At 44.7% G+C, this 22,528-nt stretch overlaps 2 protein-coding genes across 2 annotated transcripts in view; both read right to left on the bottom strand.

Moving 5' to 3' along the window:
• LOC102814845 (deleted in malignant brain tumors 1 protein-like) overlaps window positions 1-2,951 on the bottom strand; it is a 90,649-nt gene extending 87,698 nt beyond the window's left edge. The window contains exon 1 of the mRNA XM_006867461.1: window positions 2,675-2,951. Within this exon, the coding sequence (XP_006867523.1) occupies window positions 2,675-2,951 (277 nt within the window). The remainder of the gene's footprint in view (window positions 1-2,674) is intronic.
• Window positions 2,952-10,522: 7,571 nt separating this feature from the next.
• On the bottom strand, window positions 10,523-20,652 carry LOC102814461 (deleted in malignant brain tumors 1 protein-like). Its single transcript, XM_006867460.1, has 3 exons — window positions 20,589-20,652; window positions 11,150-11,464; window positions 10,523-10,572 (listed from the first exon to the last, which is right to left on the bottom strand). The coding sequence occupies exons 1-3, from the start codon at window positions 20,650-20,652 to the stop codon at window positions 10,523-10,525; spliced, it is 429 nt and encodes a 142-aa protein (XP_006867522.1).
• Between the last annotated feature and the right edge of the window lie 1,876 nt (window positions 20,653-22,528).

Below are 22,528 nucleotides of genomic sequence, written 5' to 3'. Positions count from 1 at the left end.
GAAGAAAGTGGTCCGACAGCATTTTCAACCTAACAGTAGGGTTTTATCTGAACAGCCCAGGAATGCAGAAATGGGAAATAATGTTTGGTCATCTGATCCCTCTTACTAACTGATTCAATTTCTCCCTCTATTATCTACCTATTACCTGCCTGGTAGCTCACAGAATGAAAAATGTCAGGTTGATATCACAGAAGTGTGAACTTACCCAACATGGTCTTTAAATGCTCAGTCTCTGTGAACATGTGGGAAAAGCAAAGATCTTTTTAAAAATGGTCATTGTTTCTAAAGATGCCTCCACTAAAAATGACTTTTGAAATGAAAGAATCTGATTCCTTCCCCAAATCAAAATGCTGACCCTCCCTGCCTTAGACTTGAATGAATCATCAGATGTGTCAACATCAGCACCGTGTGGCTAGTAACGCATGAGCGATCCAGTGCGGCAGTGCTATTTTAGTGCGCAAACTCTGTGACAGTCCCTCCTAGAGGGGGCAGACACCCCTTACACCAGCGGCACACCTAGGTGGAGCCCAATGGCTTTGCGGAAAAAGCTGCTTTGATGGAACGCTCAACCGAAACCCAAGCTAAAACACACAAAACAAAACAAAATGAAAGAGGAAAATCAAAAAAAAAAGTGAAGCAAGCCCAAACACATACACATACAGTATTTGATTTGATGGAAAAAACCAGATTATGTCAGTGTTGTATAGATACAGACTTTCCCATTTAAAACAACTGGAGATTTTCACAATCAAATGTACTTCTCTAGACCCACTCATGATTTCTATTTTTCTCACTGACACCCAAATTATTGTCTTCAGCATTGGTAGTATTGGTCACATGTAGTGGTAGGAATTCATTTGTAAGTCCAGGCTAGCGATTCTCAGCTAAGAATGATGTCTGCCCCCAAGGTGATATTTGGCAATCCCAGGAGATATTTTTGGCTATCACGCCTGCAGGGTAAGGTGGTTGGCAGAGGTGTCCTATTGGCATGCAGACGACAGAGACCAGGGATGCTATTAAACATCCGCCATGCATAGGGTGTTGTTACGTGCCATCGAGTTGATTCCGACCCATAGTGACCCTGTATAGGGTTTCCAAGGAGCAGCTGGTGAGCTTGAATCACCGACTCTGTGGTTCAAAGCAACTTTGCAGTCTGACACATTAACCCACAGCACCACGCCAGGACTCCATGCATAGGTTAGCCTCCTACAAAAACGAGTTATCCATTCGCAAATGCCCGTGAGAGGAGCTCTGGTGACCCAGTGGTTAAAGCATTCGGCTACTAACCAATAGATTGGCAGTTCAAACTCACCAGGAAGATGTGGCTGTCTACTCCAGGAAAGGTTTTAGCCTTGTGGGGCAGTTCGACTCTGTTCTATGTTGTTGTTGTTGTTGTTATGTGCCGTGGAGTCAGTTCTGACTCATAGTGACCCTGTACAGGGTTTCCAAGGCTGTAACTCTTTATGGAAGTAGAAAGCCTCATCTTTCTCCTGCAGAAGAGCTGGTCATTTTGAACTGCTGACCTTGTGGTTCACAGCCCAATTCGTAACCACTACGCTACCAGAACTCCATACTAGGATGTTAAGAAGGAGCTTTTCTGGTGTTCTATAGGGCCACTAAAAATCAGAGCCAACTCAAAGGCAGTGGCTTAGGAAAATGCCCCTAGTACTGAGGTTAAGAAATCCTGTTCTAGACTGATTGTTGTTGTTGTTAAGTGCTTCGAGTCAGTTCTGACTTATAGCCACCCTGGGTTTCCAAGGAGCGGCTGGTGGGTTTGATCTTGAGGTCCAGCACATTACCCTGCAGCACTACACCAGGCTGATCATCGTAATTATTATTTGGCCAAGGAGTTGTGATTAGCAAACCTGACTTGAACTCACAATCCACAGGACAAAGTGCAGTACTATTCTGATTTATGGAATCCTGGTGTGGTGCTGCAGGTTAATGCACTGGGCTGCAAGTTTGGTGGTTCAAGCTCACCAGCCGCTCCTTGGAAACCCTATACAGGGTCACTATGAGTCAGAACCGACTCGATAGTAACTGACAACAAAAAAACTTCATCTTTACATTCACCACCATATCATGCTATTGCTGCTGTGTGCCATAAAGTTGGTTCCGACCCATAATGATCCTGGACAGGGTTTCCAAGGCTGTAAATCTTTACGGGAGCCGACAGCCTCAGCTTTTCCCCTCGGAGCGGCTGAGGGATTTGACCTGCTCATCTTGTGGTTAGCAGCCCAACATGTAACCCACTACACTACCAGAACAGTATCACAAGGAAGGTTAACGTGTACTTGGTGGGTGCTGAAGGCCTTTTTCACCAGTTCTTATGGAATCGAATCCTTGTAGTGGAAAGCCCATTTCTCGCACTATATTGCCTTTTGTATAAAACCCATTTCAACATCTTGTGGTTAGTGAATTCTTGAGCTCAAGTTGAAGCTCTCAAATTACCAATGTTTCTTTGCTTTAGGCTCCTACGAGAGGTCAGAGGTGGTCTGTGATTACACAGATCCTCTGCTAATGGGATTAGTGGAGATGCTATCCAGACAATGCCATGTCTGCACTTGGAGGAGGAGGCAGACCTTACCGGCACAGACTACGCTGGCGTCTTCTCTGGGACCACAGTTATGGAGAGTCCAATCTGCATGAGGGCACTGTCCCAGAAAACTCTCACTTCCGGTGCAATCCACATCATCCAGCAGAAACTTGCCTGAGCCTTCACCGAACTGGGCTTCAATAGGGGCTTCGAGGGCAGGCCCACAGCCCAACTGCCTACATACCACATCAGCTTCATTCAGGTCCCAATGGTCGTCACAAACCCTGCCCCACTGGCCGTGATAGAAAACTTCCACACGCCCGGAGCATCGGCTGGACCCGTTCACCAGTTGTAATTGTGGCCAGTCTTTCGAAGACACAGAAATATTGCGTGTTAGGGAATGACCATACTCCATATCAACTCATTTTTTAGTCATTCAGCAAATGCTTACTGAGCACATACTACATCACAGTAGACAGCACTGTGGATCCACAGGATGGGCCTGGTTGGGGCCATCATGGAGTCCACAGTCTCATTTGAAGAAAATGGAGGAAACAGTCATGTTAACTCAAACAGGAGTACAGATTTACAAGCACTATGCATCAGAAGATGAGAAGTGCATAGCAACTTAATAGTGTATAATTTGAGAGAAGAGTCAAGGACATCCTCTCTTAAGAAAGCGATGACGAATCTGAGGCATGGAACAAAGATTGTTGTTGTTGTTGAGTGTCGTTGAGTCAGTTCCAACTCATAGCGACCCTGTATAGGGTTTTCATAAAGCAACTGGTGGTTCTGAGCAGCCGACCTTTGGTTAAGTCAAGTCGACAAAGAGGGATGAGAAAGAGGGGAAGGTTTCCAGTCAGAGGAGAAAATCATGTACTAAGGCCCTGTGGCAGCAGAGGACAAGGCTCTTTTGAAGATTGAAAGAAAACCAGCGTGGTTGGAGTACAGGAGAAAAGAGCCACCAGATATTGCTGGGGAGGTAAGCAGGGGTCTTTTGTTCATCCACTTTGAGAGTGAAAGGGATTGCCAATCATAAGCACACAGGTGGTATCATAGTTTTACACAAATAACATTCATGTAGTATCCTTTTTTTTTTAACCAACCTTCCTTCCTCTCCCTGCTCCCCACCCAACTATGGTCCTGTGTTTTACAGCAACATGTTAAAAACTAGCATTGCGTGCTCATAACAACACTTAGGGCCAGAGGGGTAGGAAGGGCTCAGTTGACAAAAAACTTATGACATGTGCTTTATTTGCAGAAAAATATAGTAATCATTCTCTTATTTCTTGTTCCTCATTTCCCCAAAAGAGAAACTCCATTTCACCTACAAGCCCATTATAGTGAAATTTAAAGGAAGAAGGACTAGTTATAAAGTTTTGTTTAACTGTTGTTGTTGTTGTTAAGTGCTGTTGAGTTTGTTCTCAACAGCATAACGATCCTGTATAAAGTTTCCATCGTATAAAGTTTCCAAGGAGTGGTTGGTGAGTTTGAACCACCGACCTTGTGGTTCAACGTGACCTTGTGGTCTAGTGCTTTATCCCACAGTGCCACACCAGGACTCCCTGTCTAAACTGTATTTGCTAACTGTATTTGCTTCCCAATTAAATGTTAAGTTCCTTGTGACTAAGAACCATTTGCTTGTATAGCTTCTAGGATACTCTATAGGTTCCTGGATAATGCAAGTGGTTTGGGCTTGGCTAACCTAAAGATTGGAAGTACAAATGCACCAGGCAGAAAGACCTGGTGATCTGCTTCTGGAAAAATGGCAGCCAAAAGAAAACCCCATGGAGAAGTAACACATGGGGTCACCAAGAATCAGAATCAACTTGATGACAATGGATTTGGATTGGTTTTGGTTCCAAAATCCTAATACAGGCTTGTTCACTTTTTCATTGATTGGCTCTTCTGTGAACTCAAACGTCCTAAACGTGTCATCAGGAAAGATGAAGAACCTCGAAATGTGAAATGGCCAAAAGTGAGTGGCTAGGACCTAGGACTCTGACAGTTACAGTATGGGGCAGTGTGAAGTAAATATCAAATGTATTATTGGAAATGTTGCAGTCCTTTTTCATTGGTGTGAGCAGCATCCCTCTTCTGGCTCAGGGGACAACGTCACACCTCCCCCAGGTCTAGTCCCTTCCCCTCCCATCACTGCTCTTGTGTTGTTGACATTGTTGGTTCTCTTGAGCCAATTCCAATTCATGGTGTCCCTCTGTGTGCAGAGTAGAACTGTCCCATAGGGTTTTGAGGTTGTGGCCTTTCAGAAGCACATTGCCAGGTCTGTCTTCCAAGGTGCCTCTGGGTGGGCTCAAACCACCAACCTTTCAGCTAGCAGTCAAATGCTTAGCCATTTGTACTACCCAGGGAGTCTTGTCTCCAGGGCTGTTGTTGTTGTTAAGTGCTGTCGAGTTGGTTCCGACCCATAGCAATCCTGTACAGGGTTTCCAAGGGGCAACTGGTGAGCTTGAACCACCAACCTTGTAGTTCAAATGGCTTTGCAGTCTGGCGCATTAATCCACAGTGCCACACCAGGATTCCTCTACTCCTAAATTTAGCATTGGCAGGGCACCACCTTATCTAAGGAATTTCAAGACTTCTCTGTCCTTCTGACTTGAAAAGATTTAATACAGCAAGCATTTTGGAGAACCTATAAAAAACTCTGGTGTGGAGTCCTGGTGGGGCGCTGTGGGATAATGCACTGGACTGCAAGGTCTATTTGAACCAAAAGGTCAGCGGTTCAAATTCACCAGTTGCTCCTTGGTGAATTTGAACAATCACAGGGTTGGTACGAGTCAGATCTGACTCGGAGGCACTTAACAACAACAGCATATAAAACCCTGGTGTTAAGTGATATGAAGAATTTAAAAACAGAGAGAAAGAAAAAATTCCTCACGCTCTCTTGGCAGTCAGAATACTTTAGCCTGACACTCATACTCTGGACTGGCCCAGAAAACATGAACTCAAACTCTTCCCATTTCGCTTCTCAAAATGGCGTGTGGTCCATCTCCAACGGTATTTCTTCAGGAAGCTTTTTCTGATCCTTCAACAGACATTTCTCCTGCCTCTGAGCTTCCATTACATTTAATTAAAATTCCTCATTGAGCACTCATCATATTGTTCCATTGTTTAGTTATTGGTACAGTTTATACTTTTCCCATAAAACAATAAGGCCTTTACATTGTAGGCCTAACAGTGCCTAATAATCTAACATGCAGGAGCAAATGTGAACTGCTGTTGACAGACAGAGCATGATCTTTTTGATGGCTCTCAATGTGTTGAGGAAAAAAACAAGATTTATGAGTGAGATGAATACATAGCATTTCCAGGTGGAATCTTTTTTGTGTGGGGGGGGGGCGGGGGGAGAAGTGTTTGTATGGCTGGTGATCTATCTATCCACCCCTTAAAAGCACATGACCCATGAAACCACATCAAAGTTGGAGTTAGAGAATGCTGACTTACCACCAGGAAATGGTGTCAGCATTTCAGCATCTAAGAGCAGAGAGAAATAAAGGAGGGGTCATTCACTGCTGTGCAAGATAATCTGTCCAAGTTTACAAAGGAGGGCGCCCCATGTAGGTGATAACTTCAGAAAGTAGAAGCTGAGCCAAGGACATTCTTTGGGGACTATGAGAGGGCTTCAAAAAATTCATGGAAAAATTAGATTATCTTCTAATTCTATTTTTCCATGAACATTTTGAAGCTCTCTTGTCTACCTAAGGAGCCCCAATAGTGTAGTGGATTATGAGCTGGACTACTAACCTCAAGGTCAACAGTTTGAATCTACCAGTCACTCTGAGGGAGAAAGATGAGGCTTTCTGCTCCTGTGAAAATTTACAGCCTCAGAAACTCATCCAGGGTCATCATGAGCCAGAATTGACTCCACGGCACACACACACACACACACACACACATGCCACACTTGTCTATCTGGTACCTTCTTTCTGATCAATGGCAAGTGAGAAATTTGATCGTGTAATGCGTAAATCCAGAGCCTTTCCCAAATGATTCTTTTAACTTGGATTGTTTGTGTGGACAAACATAGCTACTACCAGAAAGGTAGGAAACTGAACCGGCCAAGTACTAATAAAAGTGGGTTTCCTGGTGTGGCACTGTGGTCTAATGCGTCAGACTGCAGAGCTGTTTGAACTGCAAGGTCAGTGGTTCAAGCTCACCAGCTGCTCCTTGGAAACGCTATACAAGGTAGCTATGGGTCGGAATCGACTCAATGGCACTTAACAACAACAACATAGCATTTAGGAGTCCTGGTGTGGTGCTGTGGGTTAATGTGCTGGACTGCACTACCGGTTTGAACCACAAGGTCAGCGATTCATGCTCATCAGCTGCTCCTTGGAAATCCTATAAAGGGTCGCTATGAGTCAGAAGCAACTACATGGCACTTAACAACAACAAATGGCATTTATGGAGTCTTGGTGCGGCTCTGTGGTATAAGGCACTAGACCATAAGGTCGGTGTGAACCGCAACGTCAGCAGTTCAAATTCATCAGCTGCTTCTCAGAAACCCTATACAGGGTGCCTGTGAGTCAGAACCTACTCAATGGCAGTTAACAACACCATAGTCTTTATAGGGGTCCTGGGGTAGTGCTGCAGAATAAAGCACTGGGTCACAAGGTCGGAAGTTCAAACTCACCTGCTGCTCCTTGAAAACCCTATACTGACTTGGCAGCACTTAACAACAATAGCGTTTATGAAGAGTCTTCAAAGAAATGGGGCTGGGGAAGGACTGAGACTTTACAAGACAAGGTAAGGTGTGTCTTTCTTCATTAATCTTGAATTTACTAAACACGAGTGGAGCAGTGCAGCACCCTAAGATCACACACCCCATCAACAGAGGCACTATCGCTATGTCTGAAGTTCATATTTTCTTTAGTTCAACTCCATCTCTCAGTGCCCATTTATTAAATCATATTCATGTCTTCACTGCATATGTTTCTCAAATTCATGTGGCCACCAACAGAGCAGATTGAGGAGCAATGTTTTCTGTGTGGTTAAAGGCAGATATTAACCAAGTGGCTTGTTTTCCTGTCCTTGGTTTACTCTTTGGGTTTGCATATTGTTTTCTTCTCCTCCCCCAGCCCCTGCAATGAGTTAACATTGGCCAACATAAGCAGAGATTTGGGGGTATTTGTGGATGATTAGTTAAAACTTACTACACTGTGATTTTTACTTACCCAAAGGTCCTGGTGTTCCATTTCCGTTTTCTATGAGAAAGAAAAGAAAGATGAATGTAACTTGAGTTTATTGTTGTTGTTGTTAAGTGCTGTCGAGTCAGTTCTGACTCACAGCGACCCTGTATAGGGTTTTCTAAGAGTGGCTGTTGGGTTTGAACTGCTAATCTTGTGAATAGTAGTCAGGACTCCAGAGTCTATTGTTGTTGTGGTTAAGTGCCATTGAGTGGTTCTGACTTATAGTGACTCTGTATAGGGTTTCTGAGGAACAACTGGGGGGTTTAAACTGCCAACTATGTGCTTCAAATTCCAGTGCTGAACCTACAGCACCATGATGAAGAGTCTGGAATTCCCTGCACTTGTTTGAAGGGTCAGCTGTTGCCCAGCTACTGAAACTCCAGGGGAAAAGCTCAGTCAAATTGTTCTTGTTGTTAAGTGCTATTGAGTTGGTTCCTACTCAGAGAGACCCTGTATAGGGTTTCTGAGAAGTTGCTGGTGGATTTGAACTTCCAACCTTGTGGTTCACAGTCCAGTGCCTATCCTACAGCACCACACCAGATTATTCCAGAATGTTCTAAGGGATTTCTATGTTAGAAGGAACACTTTGGACTCTTCAATATGAGCTGAACTATAAATATCTTAGTCTCAATTCCATGAACTGAGACTGTCACCTGTCCATTCAACTAGGGTTGATTTTCTTTGTTGCTCCACCTGAGAGTGGGGCAGCTTCCAAACGGACCAATTTCTCAGAGGTCAAATATTTAAAACATTGTTTTTACATTAAGGTAAATATGATTTTATTATTCCTTGGAAGTAAAAATCCATATGATATTTTAAGATAAAAGTATTTCAAAGAGCATCTCAGCTTAGGGAAGGCAATCGTGGGCAATGCTGTCAGGGTATTTGAGAAACAATGGAACTGAGTGAATTACTGTCATTCAGATTTGTCAGTTGCTCATTTGCTTGTTTCTCAGCATGGGTTAAGGAAGACAGGAAGAGCTCTTAAGGAACTGGGCCATTGGAGGTGTGAGTTGTGGGAAGGGGGTTCTGGAAGCTCCTGCTTAAATAAACTGGGGTTCTCTGCCTATGGGGATTGGGTGAGGGGTTGGGAAGTAGTTAAGAATGTTGCAGTTACTTGCAGAACATCAGTGACAACTCTGAACATTTAAAATCTGGAATACATTCAGGGTGTAGGCACGCTTGATTTGTGGGATAGGACACTGGATACAGAGCCCAGAGACTTGAATATTTGCTGTGTGACTTTGGTCAATTCACTGAACCTCTCTGAACCCCAGTTTCCTTACTTGAAAAATGGGGATCCTAAAGCAAACCTGTTTTAAATTGCTGCAAGAATGTACATAAATAGAATGGGAAGATGGACAGAAAGTGGTTGGCAAACTATAGTTGTTATAGGACCTGATGCCGTAAGCTTCGAGGCCCATCCTAAATTCGGCACACCTTGATTCTTGACATGCTAATGTAACAATAAGTATCCAATAAATCTCTGAAAAATGGCATATTTGAAAGAAATGAGATTCTTCTTCTGTTGTACCACCTCCGTTTCCCATCCACCAATTGACAGAGGGGGCAATCAGATCAAAGTATCAGAAAATACACTGAAACACTACAGTAAGATTAGCTAACGCTTGGGAAAGGAGCCATTGACACTGTTGGCTTTGTCATGAAGGCAATCAACTATGAATTAATTATTAGTTTATAAGTAATTGCTGAAATTAACGAATTCAACTATTAAAGGCTTGATTCTAGAGCAGGGCTCTCAGCTGCAGAATTACTGACATTTGGGCTGGAAAATTCTTTGTTGGGAGGGTTTCCCTGTGCATTATAGGATGTTGAACAACATCCCTGGTCTCTGTCCATTAGATGACCATAGCTCCCTCAGATAGGACAACCAAAATTTGGCGATTAAGCACCACTCCATCAATCAGGGAGTCCTGTTATTTCTGAGGTATCTAGATACATTCATAAGTCACTCCCCTGGGTCAGGGACATTTTGTCCACTTCTGGGAGTTCCTGGTGCAAATAGTTAAGTGCTGGATGACTAACTGAAGGGTTTGTTGTTCAGACCCTGGTGATCTGCGCCTGAAAGGTCGCAACCTTGAAAGCCCTGTGGAGTACAGTTCTACTCTGCACACATGGGCTTGCCTTGAGTTGGAATCAACTTGATGGCAACTGGTTTGGTCTCATTTGGTTTGGTTTAGTCTGGTTTGGGGTCTACAAAGCCATCCTCAACCAATGTTTGTTTAAGGAACTGAATGCTTGCTCTTGGCCCCTTTGTGATAACAACATTATCGTGTGGGCCTCTGAGGAGCAAGGAGTCAGGCGCTTCCTCTTCTTGTGACTTCTTGACTCTCCCACTTTGACCCATTGTCCAAAATCGGTTTATCAGAAAGATGTCTGCTTTTGTCTCTAGGAGGACAGATTTCCTCAAAAAACAAACATCAAGTATAGCATCATTGGCAGTCTGCTTTTACAGCTCTGAAATGCCTGGGGAATGGATGTGAATGATGGAGGTAGCTCATTCCCACAGCAGTGCTGTGAGGAAGGGCCAACAGGCATCGTCAGTACTATTGGAGAACAGGAAGGCCCTCGATGAGATGAGTTGCGAGAGTGGGCTCAAAAACAACAACAGTGTTAGGAGGGGGCAGGGCCAGGCCTCAGTTTATCCATGGCACCTGACAACAGGAATTATTACTGGTACGGTTATTAATATTACAATCCCCATTTTGCTAGCTGAAGGCTAAGTGATGTGCAGAAAGTCACATGGACGGGAGGAGGGTCAAGGGGTATCAACAAGAGAACAGGCTGTCAGCTTGCCCAGCATCAGATCTGTGCAGTCAGATAAGACACTGAGCTCAGGAGGGCTTGACGCTCTGCTGTTGCCATGTTGGTGCTGTTGGATAACCGCAGGTCAGCAGTTCAAACTCACCAGCCTCTCCTCATAAACCCTGCACAGAGTCGCGATGAGTCAGAACCAACTCAATGGCACTTAACAACAACATATGTGTGTGTGTGTGCATATTTAACAAGGGAACTAACTCATGTTTGTATTTTGTACAGGGACCTGCCAGCTAGGTAGCTGGTTCTATGGCTGGATAGTCTTTTTGTTTCAGATATCAAATCTCTTCCAATATTGCTACCTTGGGCTTCTCAAATAGACATGAGAGGATTGAGGTTATATTTCAAGAGTTTTCTGCTTCATAAATATCATGGAAGAGAAGGTTTTGATTTGAGTGTATTTCTTAAGGAAGCAAGAATAGCTGAGTCCCCAAGAAGACAGGGGTTCTTACCCATCAAACGACCTGTTATAAAGACATTCTCTCATGTCTAGGAGAAAGGAAAAGACTCAAGGAACAATTGGGAAAAGACGAAGAAAAGCTTTCAGAAAAGACAGAAATAAATTTACCCGAGCAGATGACGCCAGCGTCTTCCCCGTGCCAGCAGTTGTGGGCGAACCAATCGGCGTGGGCACACTGCCCCAGGGAGGCCTCTGTCCCGGAGCACTGCACGTTGTCCAGAAGAATGGGGCCCGAGCCCTGGCCAAACTGGGCCTCTCCGGGGGCAGACACGGCCGTCCCACAGCCCAGCTGCTGGCACACCACCTGCGCTTCATTCTCTCCCCACAGGTCGTCACACACCGTGCCCCACGTGCCTTCAAAATACACCTCCACACGGCCAGAACACCTTCCAGAACCTTCCACGAGCTGCACAGCAAGCCAGTCTTTGGGAGAAAGGCAGCCCCCCGCCCAGTCCCCACCAAAGTGGTGTATTGTATTCTGTGTGAGTCAGAATGGGCACAACACCATCTAACAGCAACAGCAGCTTACATACATGTTCCCCTGTCTTCTTGCTTTCTTACCACCTCCCAGTAACCACCTCCCAACATTGGCCCTTGACCTGTTCATCCTCCAAGTCTCTGAGCAGGTTCTATTCTTGAAGAAGAGCCATCTACCAATTAAATTAGAATGTCCGGGTCTGGCCCAGGATTTTGTATGTGCCAACAAGAGACTTTTAGGTGTTCTCAAAATCTAAGAACACCTGAGATACTCTTAAGCCAGTTTCTGATGTGTGTGGCTGTTGTTGTTGTTGTTAAGTGCTGTCAAGTCGAATCCAACCCACAGCGACCCTATATATAGGGTTTCTAAGGAGCAGCTGGTGAGTTTGAACTGCTGACCTTGCAGTTCAAACGGTCTTGCAGTCTAGCGCATTAACCCACAGCGCCACAATTCAAGCCTAGCTCATAGAAACCATGTAGGACACAGTAGAACTGCCCCATAGGGTTTCCTAGAATGTAATCTTTATAGGGGCAGATTTCCGGGTCTTTCTCCAGAACACTGGTGGGTGGGTTTGTAGTGCCCACCTTTCGGTTAATAGCCAAGTGCTTAATCATTGTGCCATCGGGCCTCCTTCTCTAATGTGTAAGAACCATGAAATTAAACCAAACATTTGAGGGTACCTGTCTTGGAAAGCAGAAATAAAAACAGAGTGGCCCTGTTTTGCTGGGGAGTGGAGCTTCCATACCTAGGGGTCTTGCTAGCTCCGTGAGGTGGACCCCAAAACTGCTGCTGTCTGCATCTTCCCTGCAGGCCTGCCCTCCTGCAGGTCAGACTTTTTCCAGCAGACACCCACCTTCCCACTGCTCCATGGGTTGGTCCTGGATGCTGCTTCTTTTAGGTCGTCCCTTCCATCGTGCACTAGGGTCTCTCCTGTAACAAACTGAGACACAGCAGTAGTGTCAGAACCCTGAGTCCAGAGCAAGATCGGGACAGCAGGGAACCAGCGAGCAGCTTCACAGTGCCCACGCCTATTCACAGTGCAAGCAGAAGGGGGCCTGGGAACCTGCATGTTAATAACCCACATGTTTCTGCCGCACAGCCAAGTTCAGGAACCCCTGCTCTAGAATCATTTTTCCTTACGCTTTTGTTGCAGAATGTAGTAGATCTTAAACTCTTCCTTTTAATCAGATATACGTTTGTATCAGTTATTTCAAGTTTTTGTTAGCCATTGGCCAAGTGGCAGCATCAATGGGCTCAAGCGTGGCAACAGTAGTGAGGTTGGCCCAGGATAGGGCAGTGTTTCGTTCTGCTGTGCATAAGGTCGCTATGGGTCAGTACCGACTCGATGGCACCTAACAACATATTCTCATGTAAGGAGCTCTGGTAGCTTAGTTGTTACGAGTCGGGCTGCTAACCTCAAGGTCAGCAGTTCAAAACTACCAGCCGTTCCACGGGAGACAGATGAGGCTTTCTGCTCCCTTAAAGATTTACAGCCTCAGAAACCCTATGCCTGGTCCCTATGAGTCAGAGCCAACTCCACGGCACACCACCACCATATTCTCATGTAGGAGTCCTGGTGTGGCACTGTGGGTTAATCCCCTGAACTACAAAGTCGGTTTGAACTGCAAGGTTGGCGGTTCAAGCTCAGCAGTCACTCCTCGGAAACCCTATACATGGTCACTATGGGTCAGAATCGACTCGATGGCATTTAACAACAACATATTCTCATGTCCCTCTTCAGCTACCTGTAGTTCATAGTGATATGTTTTTACTTAATTAAGCAGTTTACAGTTTACATATCATAGTGATATGTTTTTACTTAATTAAGCAACAGTTTACACATGCATTCAGCTTGCTGTTGAGTTTGGTCTATCTTTTCTATTCCCTCCTGGGTATGTATTTTTTTCCCCACCGGGAAAGTTGTCTTCTTTGACCAAGCATACAGCTTTGGGTAGAGAGTGCTCAGGGAGGAGGGGACACTTGCCCAGCCAGGCAGACCTGGCGATCAATGGGTGACAGATGTCACAGGTGTGCTTCCCTGATGGAGCCTCTCAACAGCTCTCAAAGATGAATAAGATACCCTCCCTACTTCCAGGGGATGTCCGACTCCCTTAGTGAGGGACATAGACATGGAAACAAAGACTGCTATTTACTGTGAAAATGCTGTCATTTCCCCATGTGTAGGAGGAAAAGGAAGGCACAGAGCGAAAGGCTTTCCGGTACAGGTGACCTTCATGTGGTCTGCACTGGGCTAACTAGAACAATGGCATTTCTGCCAGGTGGCTGCATGTGGCAGAAATGCAGGGCAGTGAAGCCACGTAGCACGTGAGATAGAGCCAGAATTCAAGCAGGAACACAGAAGACCACATACAGCTGACTTCAGGGCTGGGAGGCCAGCGGCCAGGCCATGCGGGACCATATCCATGACACGTGGGTCCTAGCTTCTCAGGGAGCCCGAGGTAGGCAGGGAGGGGCAGAGGCTGTGAAAGTCCAGGGTAACCATTGGAGGACACCTCTCATGGTAAGTCCATCTCAAGATGCACTGACTAGGGAAGGGGCTGGACAGAGAAGCCAGTCTGGAGGCTGTCGGGACTGTCTAAGAACATCTCGGGAGCTAATTGAAGGCTGGGACTGGGATGAGAAGAGTGTATGCAGTGACATGAGGGGGTGAGCTCTGCAATCCTGGCTGAGTGTCACCAGGCTACAAGGCTTCTAGGGGTGTTGCTACCCACGGTGTCCTGTAAGACAGCTCCCTGAGCAGTTCTGTCTTCACCATCTTGGCTGTGGAAAGCTAACCATTTGTGCCAAGCTACTGCGGAGTCCTGGGCAGTATAAATGCTGAATGCATTCCACTGCTCACCCAAAGGCTGGCAATTTCAGTCTACCTAGTGGAGCTCTGGTAGCGTAGTGGTTACGAATCGGGCTGCGAACCTCAAGGTCAGCAGTTCAAAACTACCAGTTGTTCCGTGGGAGAAAGATGAGGCTTTCTGCTCCTGTAAAGATTTATAGCCCCAGAAACCCTGTACAGGGTCGCTATTAGTCGGAACCGACTCCGCGGCACATAACCGCCACCTCCACCACCAGTGGTGCTTTGGAACAAAGGCTTGGGGATCTACTTCCGAAAAACAAGCTATTGAAAACCCTTTGGAGTACATTCTACTCTGACACATGTGGGATTGTCATGACAAAATCGACTCAAAAGAAATTGGTTTATGGCAGAATCGGCAACTGTTAGTGAAGCATCCAGTTTGCTGGTGTCGCTAAACCCCACGTTGATGCATGACATAGTCTATTGCAAGCTTGCCCCTTCTCTACAGTCATTTCTGGGTCTAAGTGGATAAACTGCTAAGACATTGCAGACTGTTGTTCTGAGTATGACATCAACGCTGTCCCCTAGCGCTTAGAAACTCTTTGCTGCAGTCACTCAGATGGATAACCCAAGTGCCAAGCTTCTGTGGTGCTGCCACCCCAGGACTTGAGTCATTCTCTGGCACTACTGTTGCCACACATGACTGATGGGCATGGAGGAGTCATACCAGCAAGCTCCAGGCTGGCAGAGCCTCCAGAAGAGGATGATGCTGCCAGACGAAGCATGTCAAAAGCTTGCTGTTCATCCTTGTAAAGTGTGCTTTATTTGTCCCTTGCTCAACGTCACAACACAAGAGAGGGCATTTGTATGTGTGAGTGGTAGGAGGAGGGTCATCTTGCCCTGATAACTCAACATCATGCTTTTCAGATACTTTCCCTAAAGGTATAGAATGGGTTGGAAGTACAAAGAAGCAGAATATGGAGATCTAAATAGAAAACACGGCTTGGGACAGATTGTTGTGGTCTCTGGATCCCAGGTGAAGAGTCTTGGATTGAATTTATAGGCTACAGGAAAGTGTGGGAGGTTTTTTGAAGGAAGGAGTAAGATCGTAGGGTTTTTGAACAGAGAAGTAATTAGAAAGATCAAGCCAACATTGCAATCAGACTGGAGCCAACAAAGGTGGGAGAGACAAAAGGTGGGAGATTTCTTATGAGAGGAGGGAATACTGCCCTAAGCCAGCTGTGACAATGGGAGGAGAAGAGAGAGAAGGGTGTGAAAGACATCTGGGGACAGAATTACTGGGGCTGGCCAATTAATATGATATAGAGGAAGAGGTGAGCTGGAGGGGCGCAAACAAAGCATTCAAGGCCCAGGGCAAGACCAGGAAAGCCAGGAGAAGGTCATGCTGGGCTTCATGGTGGGGGCCAGCAGGCAGGCAGCAGAACCTGTGGGTCTGAAGGTCAGAAGTGTTGTCAAGGGTAGAGATGGTGATTTGGAAGGATCAGATATTGGGTCAGTTCCAACTCATAGCGACCCTATGCACAACAAAATGAAACACTGTCATCTCCACAGCCATAGTGTTTGCGGAGTAGTTGTTAGTGTGAATTAAGGAAACCAGAGTAAGGGAACCATTCAAGAATTGAGCAAAGACAATAGTTTTCCTGTGGGTTTGAACCACTGACCTTGCAGTCCAGTTCTTATCCAATAGCACCACACCAGGGCTCCCAAGAAATCTGTGGTCCATAACAATTTGAAATTCCGTTCTGCATTTTGCCCCTTTCATCGGGATTCCTCTATGTTATTGTTAGGTGCCATTGAGTCGACACCAACTCATAACAACCTTATGCATTATGCACAGCAGAATGAAACAATGTCCGATCCTGGGCCAACCTCACTACTGTTGCCACACTTGAGTCCATCGATGCTGCCACCTGGCCAATCCATCTCGTTGGAGGTCTTCCTCTATGGAACCCCTGAAGCCCTTACCCTGAGATACTGAGATAACCTTTAAACATTAAACCAAAAGTCTTCCCTGAAGTCTGCTTAAAACCAAGCAATAGTTTAGCTATTTTTTAAATCTGCCTGGAGCATTATGCTCTTTTACTATCTATACGGGAGCAAAGTGACAATGGCAGCTTAGAAGATTAGGAAGGAATTTAGCAGGCAGTGAATTCATGTCCATGTAGTAGGAACAGCTCTGAAACAGAGGTGAGAATACTTGCACAAGTTGAAAAGCGTCATCAGCGTTACTGAATTGTGTGTGTAAACACAGTTGGATTGGTGTGTGTTCTGCTGTGTCTATTCTAATAACAACAAAATACATTTGGAAAAATGAAAAGAAAGAATCATTTTCAAATTATTCAAATTAAATAAAATAGAAAAGAATATAGCAAGGAGGTAACTGATAGCTTAGTGAGGGAGGGGACTAGGATGGTTAGGTCTGCCTTGGGGAGGGGATCGAGGAGGAAGGGATGGATGGGACAAGTTGGTGCTGAGTGTGAGTGTGTGCGTGGAGAGGAGCAGCCGGCTCTAAGTGTTGGCTGTCTGGCACACAGAGGAAGGTGGTGGTGGGATCTGCAAAATTTGTGAGAGGAGCTGAGGGGGACAACAGGGAAGCTGTGAGGACCCAGTGGAAACTAGACACCATGAATTCCCTTCCTGAAGACAGTGCTTGGGTTGAGGGACTATGGAATCAAGGCTGGTGCAAGGGGTGGAGACTGTGAAACGAGGCAAGAAGAGGAGGTTGTGGGCAATGTAGGGCCCTGGATTCTAAGCTGGCCCAGTACCATAGTGGAACAAATTGCAAACTGATTGTAATGTGGTTTTATGTGGCGCTGTAGGATCAACACTGAACTGTGAACCACAAGGTCAGCAGTTCAAACCCACTAGCTGCTCCTCAGAAATGCTATACAGGGTCACGATGAGTAGGAATCTACTTGATGGCACTTCATAACAACAATAACAACATTAACTATTTAACTTGGATTGTGTTGATCAGATAAATTCAGCACCAGAGAACAAATGCATTTTCAGGATTAGTCCTTCATTTCCGGTGGTCAACAAGTTGCCCTTTGTCCTCACTTTTCATGTGAATCACCTGAAAATATCAACAGAGCTCCAATGGTCTACGAGTTCCCCAAATCCCTGCTTGTATCAACTCAACCTGTACTGAACTGCGATTGTATCCTTGGGTGGCTGTTCCCAGAAGGTCTCACTGGCCCCATTGTAGGACAGAATTTTGTGCAATCTGAGAAAGGAAGCTTAAAAAAAAAAAAACCCAGGGAGGCCATACCACATCACTAATCCATACTCCCCAGCATGCTCCTACACATTGTAGAGCAAGCAACACACAGTGGGGGAGAGGGGAGTTTAGCATATGGGCGTGGACCAGACGGTTGTTAAAGGGGGCAAAGATAAAGGAGGCGCCAGGGAACCAGCAAGAAAATGGCCCCATTGATAACTGATACTTACAAATGGTGGCTACAAGCTCTATGGAACCTATCAAATATCCTTAGAGTTGGAAGAAATTGGGGGGAACAACCCCATAATCTTATTGTGTTTATTTTGAGAGATTCCAGTAAGCAGAGATCGCTTAATGGTGTGACATTCTTGCTTATCCTTCCCACCCCCCACACCCATTTATTGATTCAAACTATTCATAAACTGCCCTCTCTTGTGTCAGGAATGGTGCTGAGAAATAGGACCAAAAGTATACATAGCAATGCATGTCCTCAGTGTGGGAAATAGCTCTGGCGGTTGTCAGTAAGTTTGCAAATTTAAAGGAAAGCAAGAGTAGGCAGAGAAAGTGGAGAAGTGAATATTGTAATTGGCCTATAACACAGTCCTATTCAAAGTAACCCATAGCCTTCATTTGGGCTGACTTTTTTACCACTGGGACTTGGTTTTTCAGTGTGAGGGGAGGGAAGGGGTGTTATTAAAGTTAGAACAATAGTTGAGGCTGGTCCTATTCTCAGGGATCTATTCTCTGCTGGTCCCACCATGTTTCCCAGTAGGAAGCCCTGCACAGGGTCACTCTGAGTTGGAAATGACTCAATGGCATTTAAAAACAACAACAATCAAGTATGTAGAATTTTAAAACAATTGATGAATTATAGGGTACCTTTCTTCCAGCTCCCAGAAATCATTAAACTCACTTATCCCAGACAAGGGATATCTCTCCATCTGCCCTCCTATCTAGCCTTAATATTTTAGGGGCTTGATTTCAAACAGATTCATTCATAGACCAATTCCAGTGCCCAAGATTAGCAATGAACTTTAAATTAGGATAGGGAGGTGGGAGGTTGGGGGACAGAGCTTGGTAAGATTTGATCCATATTTGTCCAGGGGTCACTTTCAGCTTTGTGGTAGAAGCATGTCCCCAAAGCTAATATTCTGCACTTTTGAGCATTGTGAGAGTCAGCATAATCTTTGCCACAAGTATAACAAACATGGATTTTTAATCTTTCAGTGATATCCAAAAACTGTTATGTTTCAGAAAACTCATGCATTTCCATACAAATATACACATCTGGTATAATTCACAAATTTCCATATACACCTGATATAGTTCATAAATCTCCAAAATACCTAATTGATATGCTAGAAGAAAAGAACATTTAAAACAAATATTAAGTCTATTACTTGGAACCTAATGCTTCGATACTGAAATGAGGAAAATATTGTAGTAGCTTCTTGGGACACTAGACAAACCATAGTAAAATGTTATAATCTGATGGTCTGTATTTTCTTTTCTTTCAGTTTGAAATGTACACAGTTTGAAATGTACCATATCTACAGCATCATACTCTTTGAGTGGGAATAAGCCTTAGACAATTATAACAGTTAACAATGAATGAACTTTTTTTTTTTTTTTTTTATCTCTAAAGCTCTCTCTCAAGTAATTTGAAACTTTATTTCATTAAATCCTTCCAACAATTCAATGAATTATCCCCTTTTTTTACATGTGCGGAAGCCCTAACAGAGATTTAAAAACTTGTTCAAGGTCACTCCTCCATAAAATACTAATGGTAGGGGTTTAATGACCCACGAATTTCCGGCCCTAAAAGTCCACATTCTAAAGGTCAGATCTAAAGCTCGGAGCAATTCAGTAAACCATTTAGATTCTTAACATCTTGCCATTATTTTTGTGTGAGTTGATTCTAGCTCATAACTATCCGTGGGACAGAGTAGAACTGCCCACTAGGATTTCCTAGGCTGCCATCTTAACAGGCACAGCTTGCCAGCTCTTTGCCCCTTTGGAGTGACTGGTGGGTTCGAACTGCTGATCTTTTGGTTAGCAGCCAAGTGCTTAACCACTGCACCAGAAAAGCTCCTTCTTAATATCCAAGTATGGAACTCTGGTAGCGTAGTGGCTACTAATGGGGCTGTGAACCACACGGTCAGCTGTTGGAAACTACCAGCTGCTCCACAGGAGAAAGATGAGGCTTTCTGCTCCCGTAAAGATTTACAGCCTCGGAAACCCTGTACAGGTTTGCTATGAATCGGAACCGACTCCACGGCACACAGCCACCACCACCATGTTTGATAAATATGTCTCAGTAGCTGACAGAAACGTATCTTTTAAACTATTTTGCAGGGGGAGAATAAAAAAAGAATTTGACTATAAACTTTACACTCAACCACAATTCTGTGGTTAGGGAGTTACTATCTGCCTTTGTAGTTAATAAAATAAAAAAAATATATATTTTCCAAGCTATTTGCTGGTCATGAGTATTTTCGACTTTTCATTTGTTAGTTCAAATGGGGAAAAAGCGCCAGAGGACTTTAATATTTTCCCCAAAGCACAAAATAATGGTACAAAAAATGGAACTTATGTAGACATTTTAATCCATTTATTTACAAATTAAAAAACTTCCTTAAGAGACACAGATGTGTAAACCAAAAACAAAAAGGTGATATATCTGCTGCTTTATAGAAAGACTCAGATTTCAGATTAGAAGACTTCGTGAATGAAGTCCAGCTACTTGTATATCATGCCGAGTGTTATACATTCTTTTATTATACATTCCAGAACACGGTACAGCAACAGCAAAGTAATTGTGACTATAAACACCGGGCTACGAACCACAAGTCTGGCGGTTGAAACTCACCAGCTGCTTCTCCGAAACCCTATACAGGGTCACTATGAGTCAGAACTAACTCGATGGCACTTAACAAAAACAACAACAACAATACTAAATATCAATGCACAAGCCAAATAATACTTAAAAGCCCATTACTGAATACAGTAACAGCAGTACCTGCTTCATGGAGAATCACTGCATGGAACAGCAGTAGGCAGGGCAGCAGGGCTTGGGAGCCCATGACGAGAGGGCTTCCAGCTACTGGGAAACCCAGAAGGCCTGCTTTTATTTGTCTGTTCTCCAGGTGGCTGTCGTGGGGCGGGCCGGTGCAACTTGATTCTCTTCTCAGACTTCTATTGGCTGGCTTTCAGAACCAAGACAATTAATTTGCTTTAGCATGTTGTGTTGTTATTGTTTAGTGCTGTTAAGCTGGTCCCAACTCATGGTGACCCTGTGTAGGGTTTCCAAGGAGTGGCTGGTGGGTTTGAACTATCAACTTTGAATTTAGCAGCCCATGCTACTAGGGTCCCAGTTTATATGTAAATGGGTTTATCCTAAACAAAACATGTTTAAATTGGTCTCTGTCATCAGTGGATGACCACAGATAAGTTTTCACAGCTGTCTTAGACTCCTTTTGTTGTCGTTAGGTGACATCGAGTTGGTACCGACTCATAGTGATCTTATGCACAGCAGAACCAAACACTGCCCAATACCGGGCCAACCTCACTATCGTTGCCACGCTTGAGCCCACTGATGCTGCCACTTGGCCAATCCATCTCGCTGGGGGTCTTCCTTTTTTTCTCTGACCCACCACCCTACCAAACATGATGTCCTTCTTCAGAGACTGGTCCTTCCTGATAATATATCTGAAGTATGAGAGATGAAGTTTGGCCATCCTGGCCTCCAAGGAGCACTCTGGCTGCACTTCTTCCAAAACAGATCTGTTGGCTGTTGACAGACGTGTGGTGGCTTGGACTCCTTAGGGTGACTTAAAAAGAAAGGTCCCACTGAAATGGTGGTTTCCAAGGGGATCAATTAAATTCAAGACAGATAGGTCACCTCAGAAGCTGAGTTACTTCATCATCTCTGCTGTCTTCTGTGTTAAAGCTCTCTGGCTCCTAGGTCTAGAAGGTTCCCAGCACATGACTCCCATCTCTTCTTTTGACAGTGAGTTCCCCCATTCTTGCCTCTAGGATGGTCCATTCTGCCAAGCAGCCTTTGCTCATAGAGTCTCAGTGGATTCAGCTGACCTCTACCTGGACAGACAAAGTTCAGGCATACTCACCATGCCCACTGCAGTTGTGATGACTGGTTTGGGGGACCCCAAAGAGATAGCCTTGATAGATTTTACTCAAAGGACAATCACAGAAGTTTAGTTGTTGTTGTTGGTAAATGCCATCAAGTTGGTTCTGACTCATAGCAACCCTGTATAGGGTTTCCGAGGTGTGACTGGTGAGCTTGAACTGCCAACCTTGTGGTTCAAACCAACCTTGCAGTCCAGCTCATTAACCCACAGTGCCACACCAGGACTCCAGAGGCTTAGTAGGAAGTTTTTTTAAACATGAAAATCTGCATGGGTGAGAAAAAAGGCCAGGAAAGTTGTGCCAAGAATTTTTTTTTTTCAAACACAAATTTCATTGGGAAACCTTAGTCCATCCACCCTACAGCCCTGATTTTGTCTCTTCAGACTTCTTCTTGTCCCTCAGCCTCAAAGGATATAGGAAAAGAACATGATTTGAATCCCCCAAGGAGACCCAAACAGCCGTGTTGACGTGGTGTAAATAGAAGTGCGTAAAATTCTCCTGGGAAGGAATTCTTTGGGGAAGAGAGATGGAAACATCACCTTCAAAAGCATACAGACTTAGATGGTAGAGATCTAAGATATAGCAGCCTCACAGTTGGATATTTGTGTTTCATAAAAGGTTCTATGATTTTGTAGTGATACTGTTTGGTTTCTCCTGTTTGTGATATGGACAAGGGTGACCTAGGTATTAGATGTACTCTGTGGAACAGTGATGTTGGAATCAGAGAGGGGGAAGGCAAATGGAGGGCTGGTGCCTGCTTAGCTTATTAGGTGCGGCACCCACCACACTGAGACTTCACATTCCTGTGGTAAG

This window comes from Chrysochloris asiatica, unplaced genomic scaffold, assembly GCF_000296735.1.
Source record: "Chrysochloris asiatica unplaced genomic scaffold, ChrAsi1.0 scaffold00105, whole genome shotgun sequence".
NCBI classification, from domain to species: Eukaryota; Metazoa; Chordata; class Mammalia; order Afrosoricida; family Chrysochloridae; genus Chrysochloris; species Chrysochloris asiatica.
Note: the sequence above shows the minus strand (reverse complement) of the source record. Positions and strands in the feature narration are given on the sequence as shown.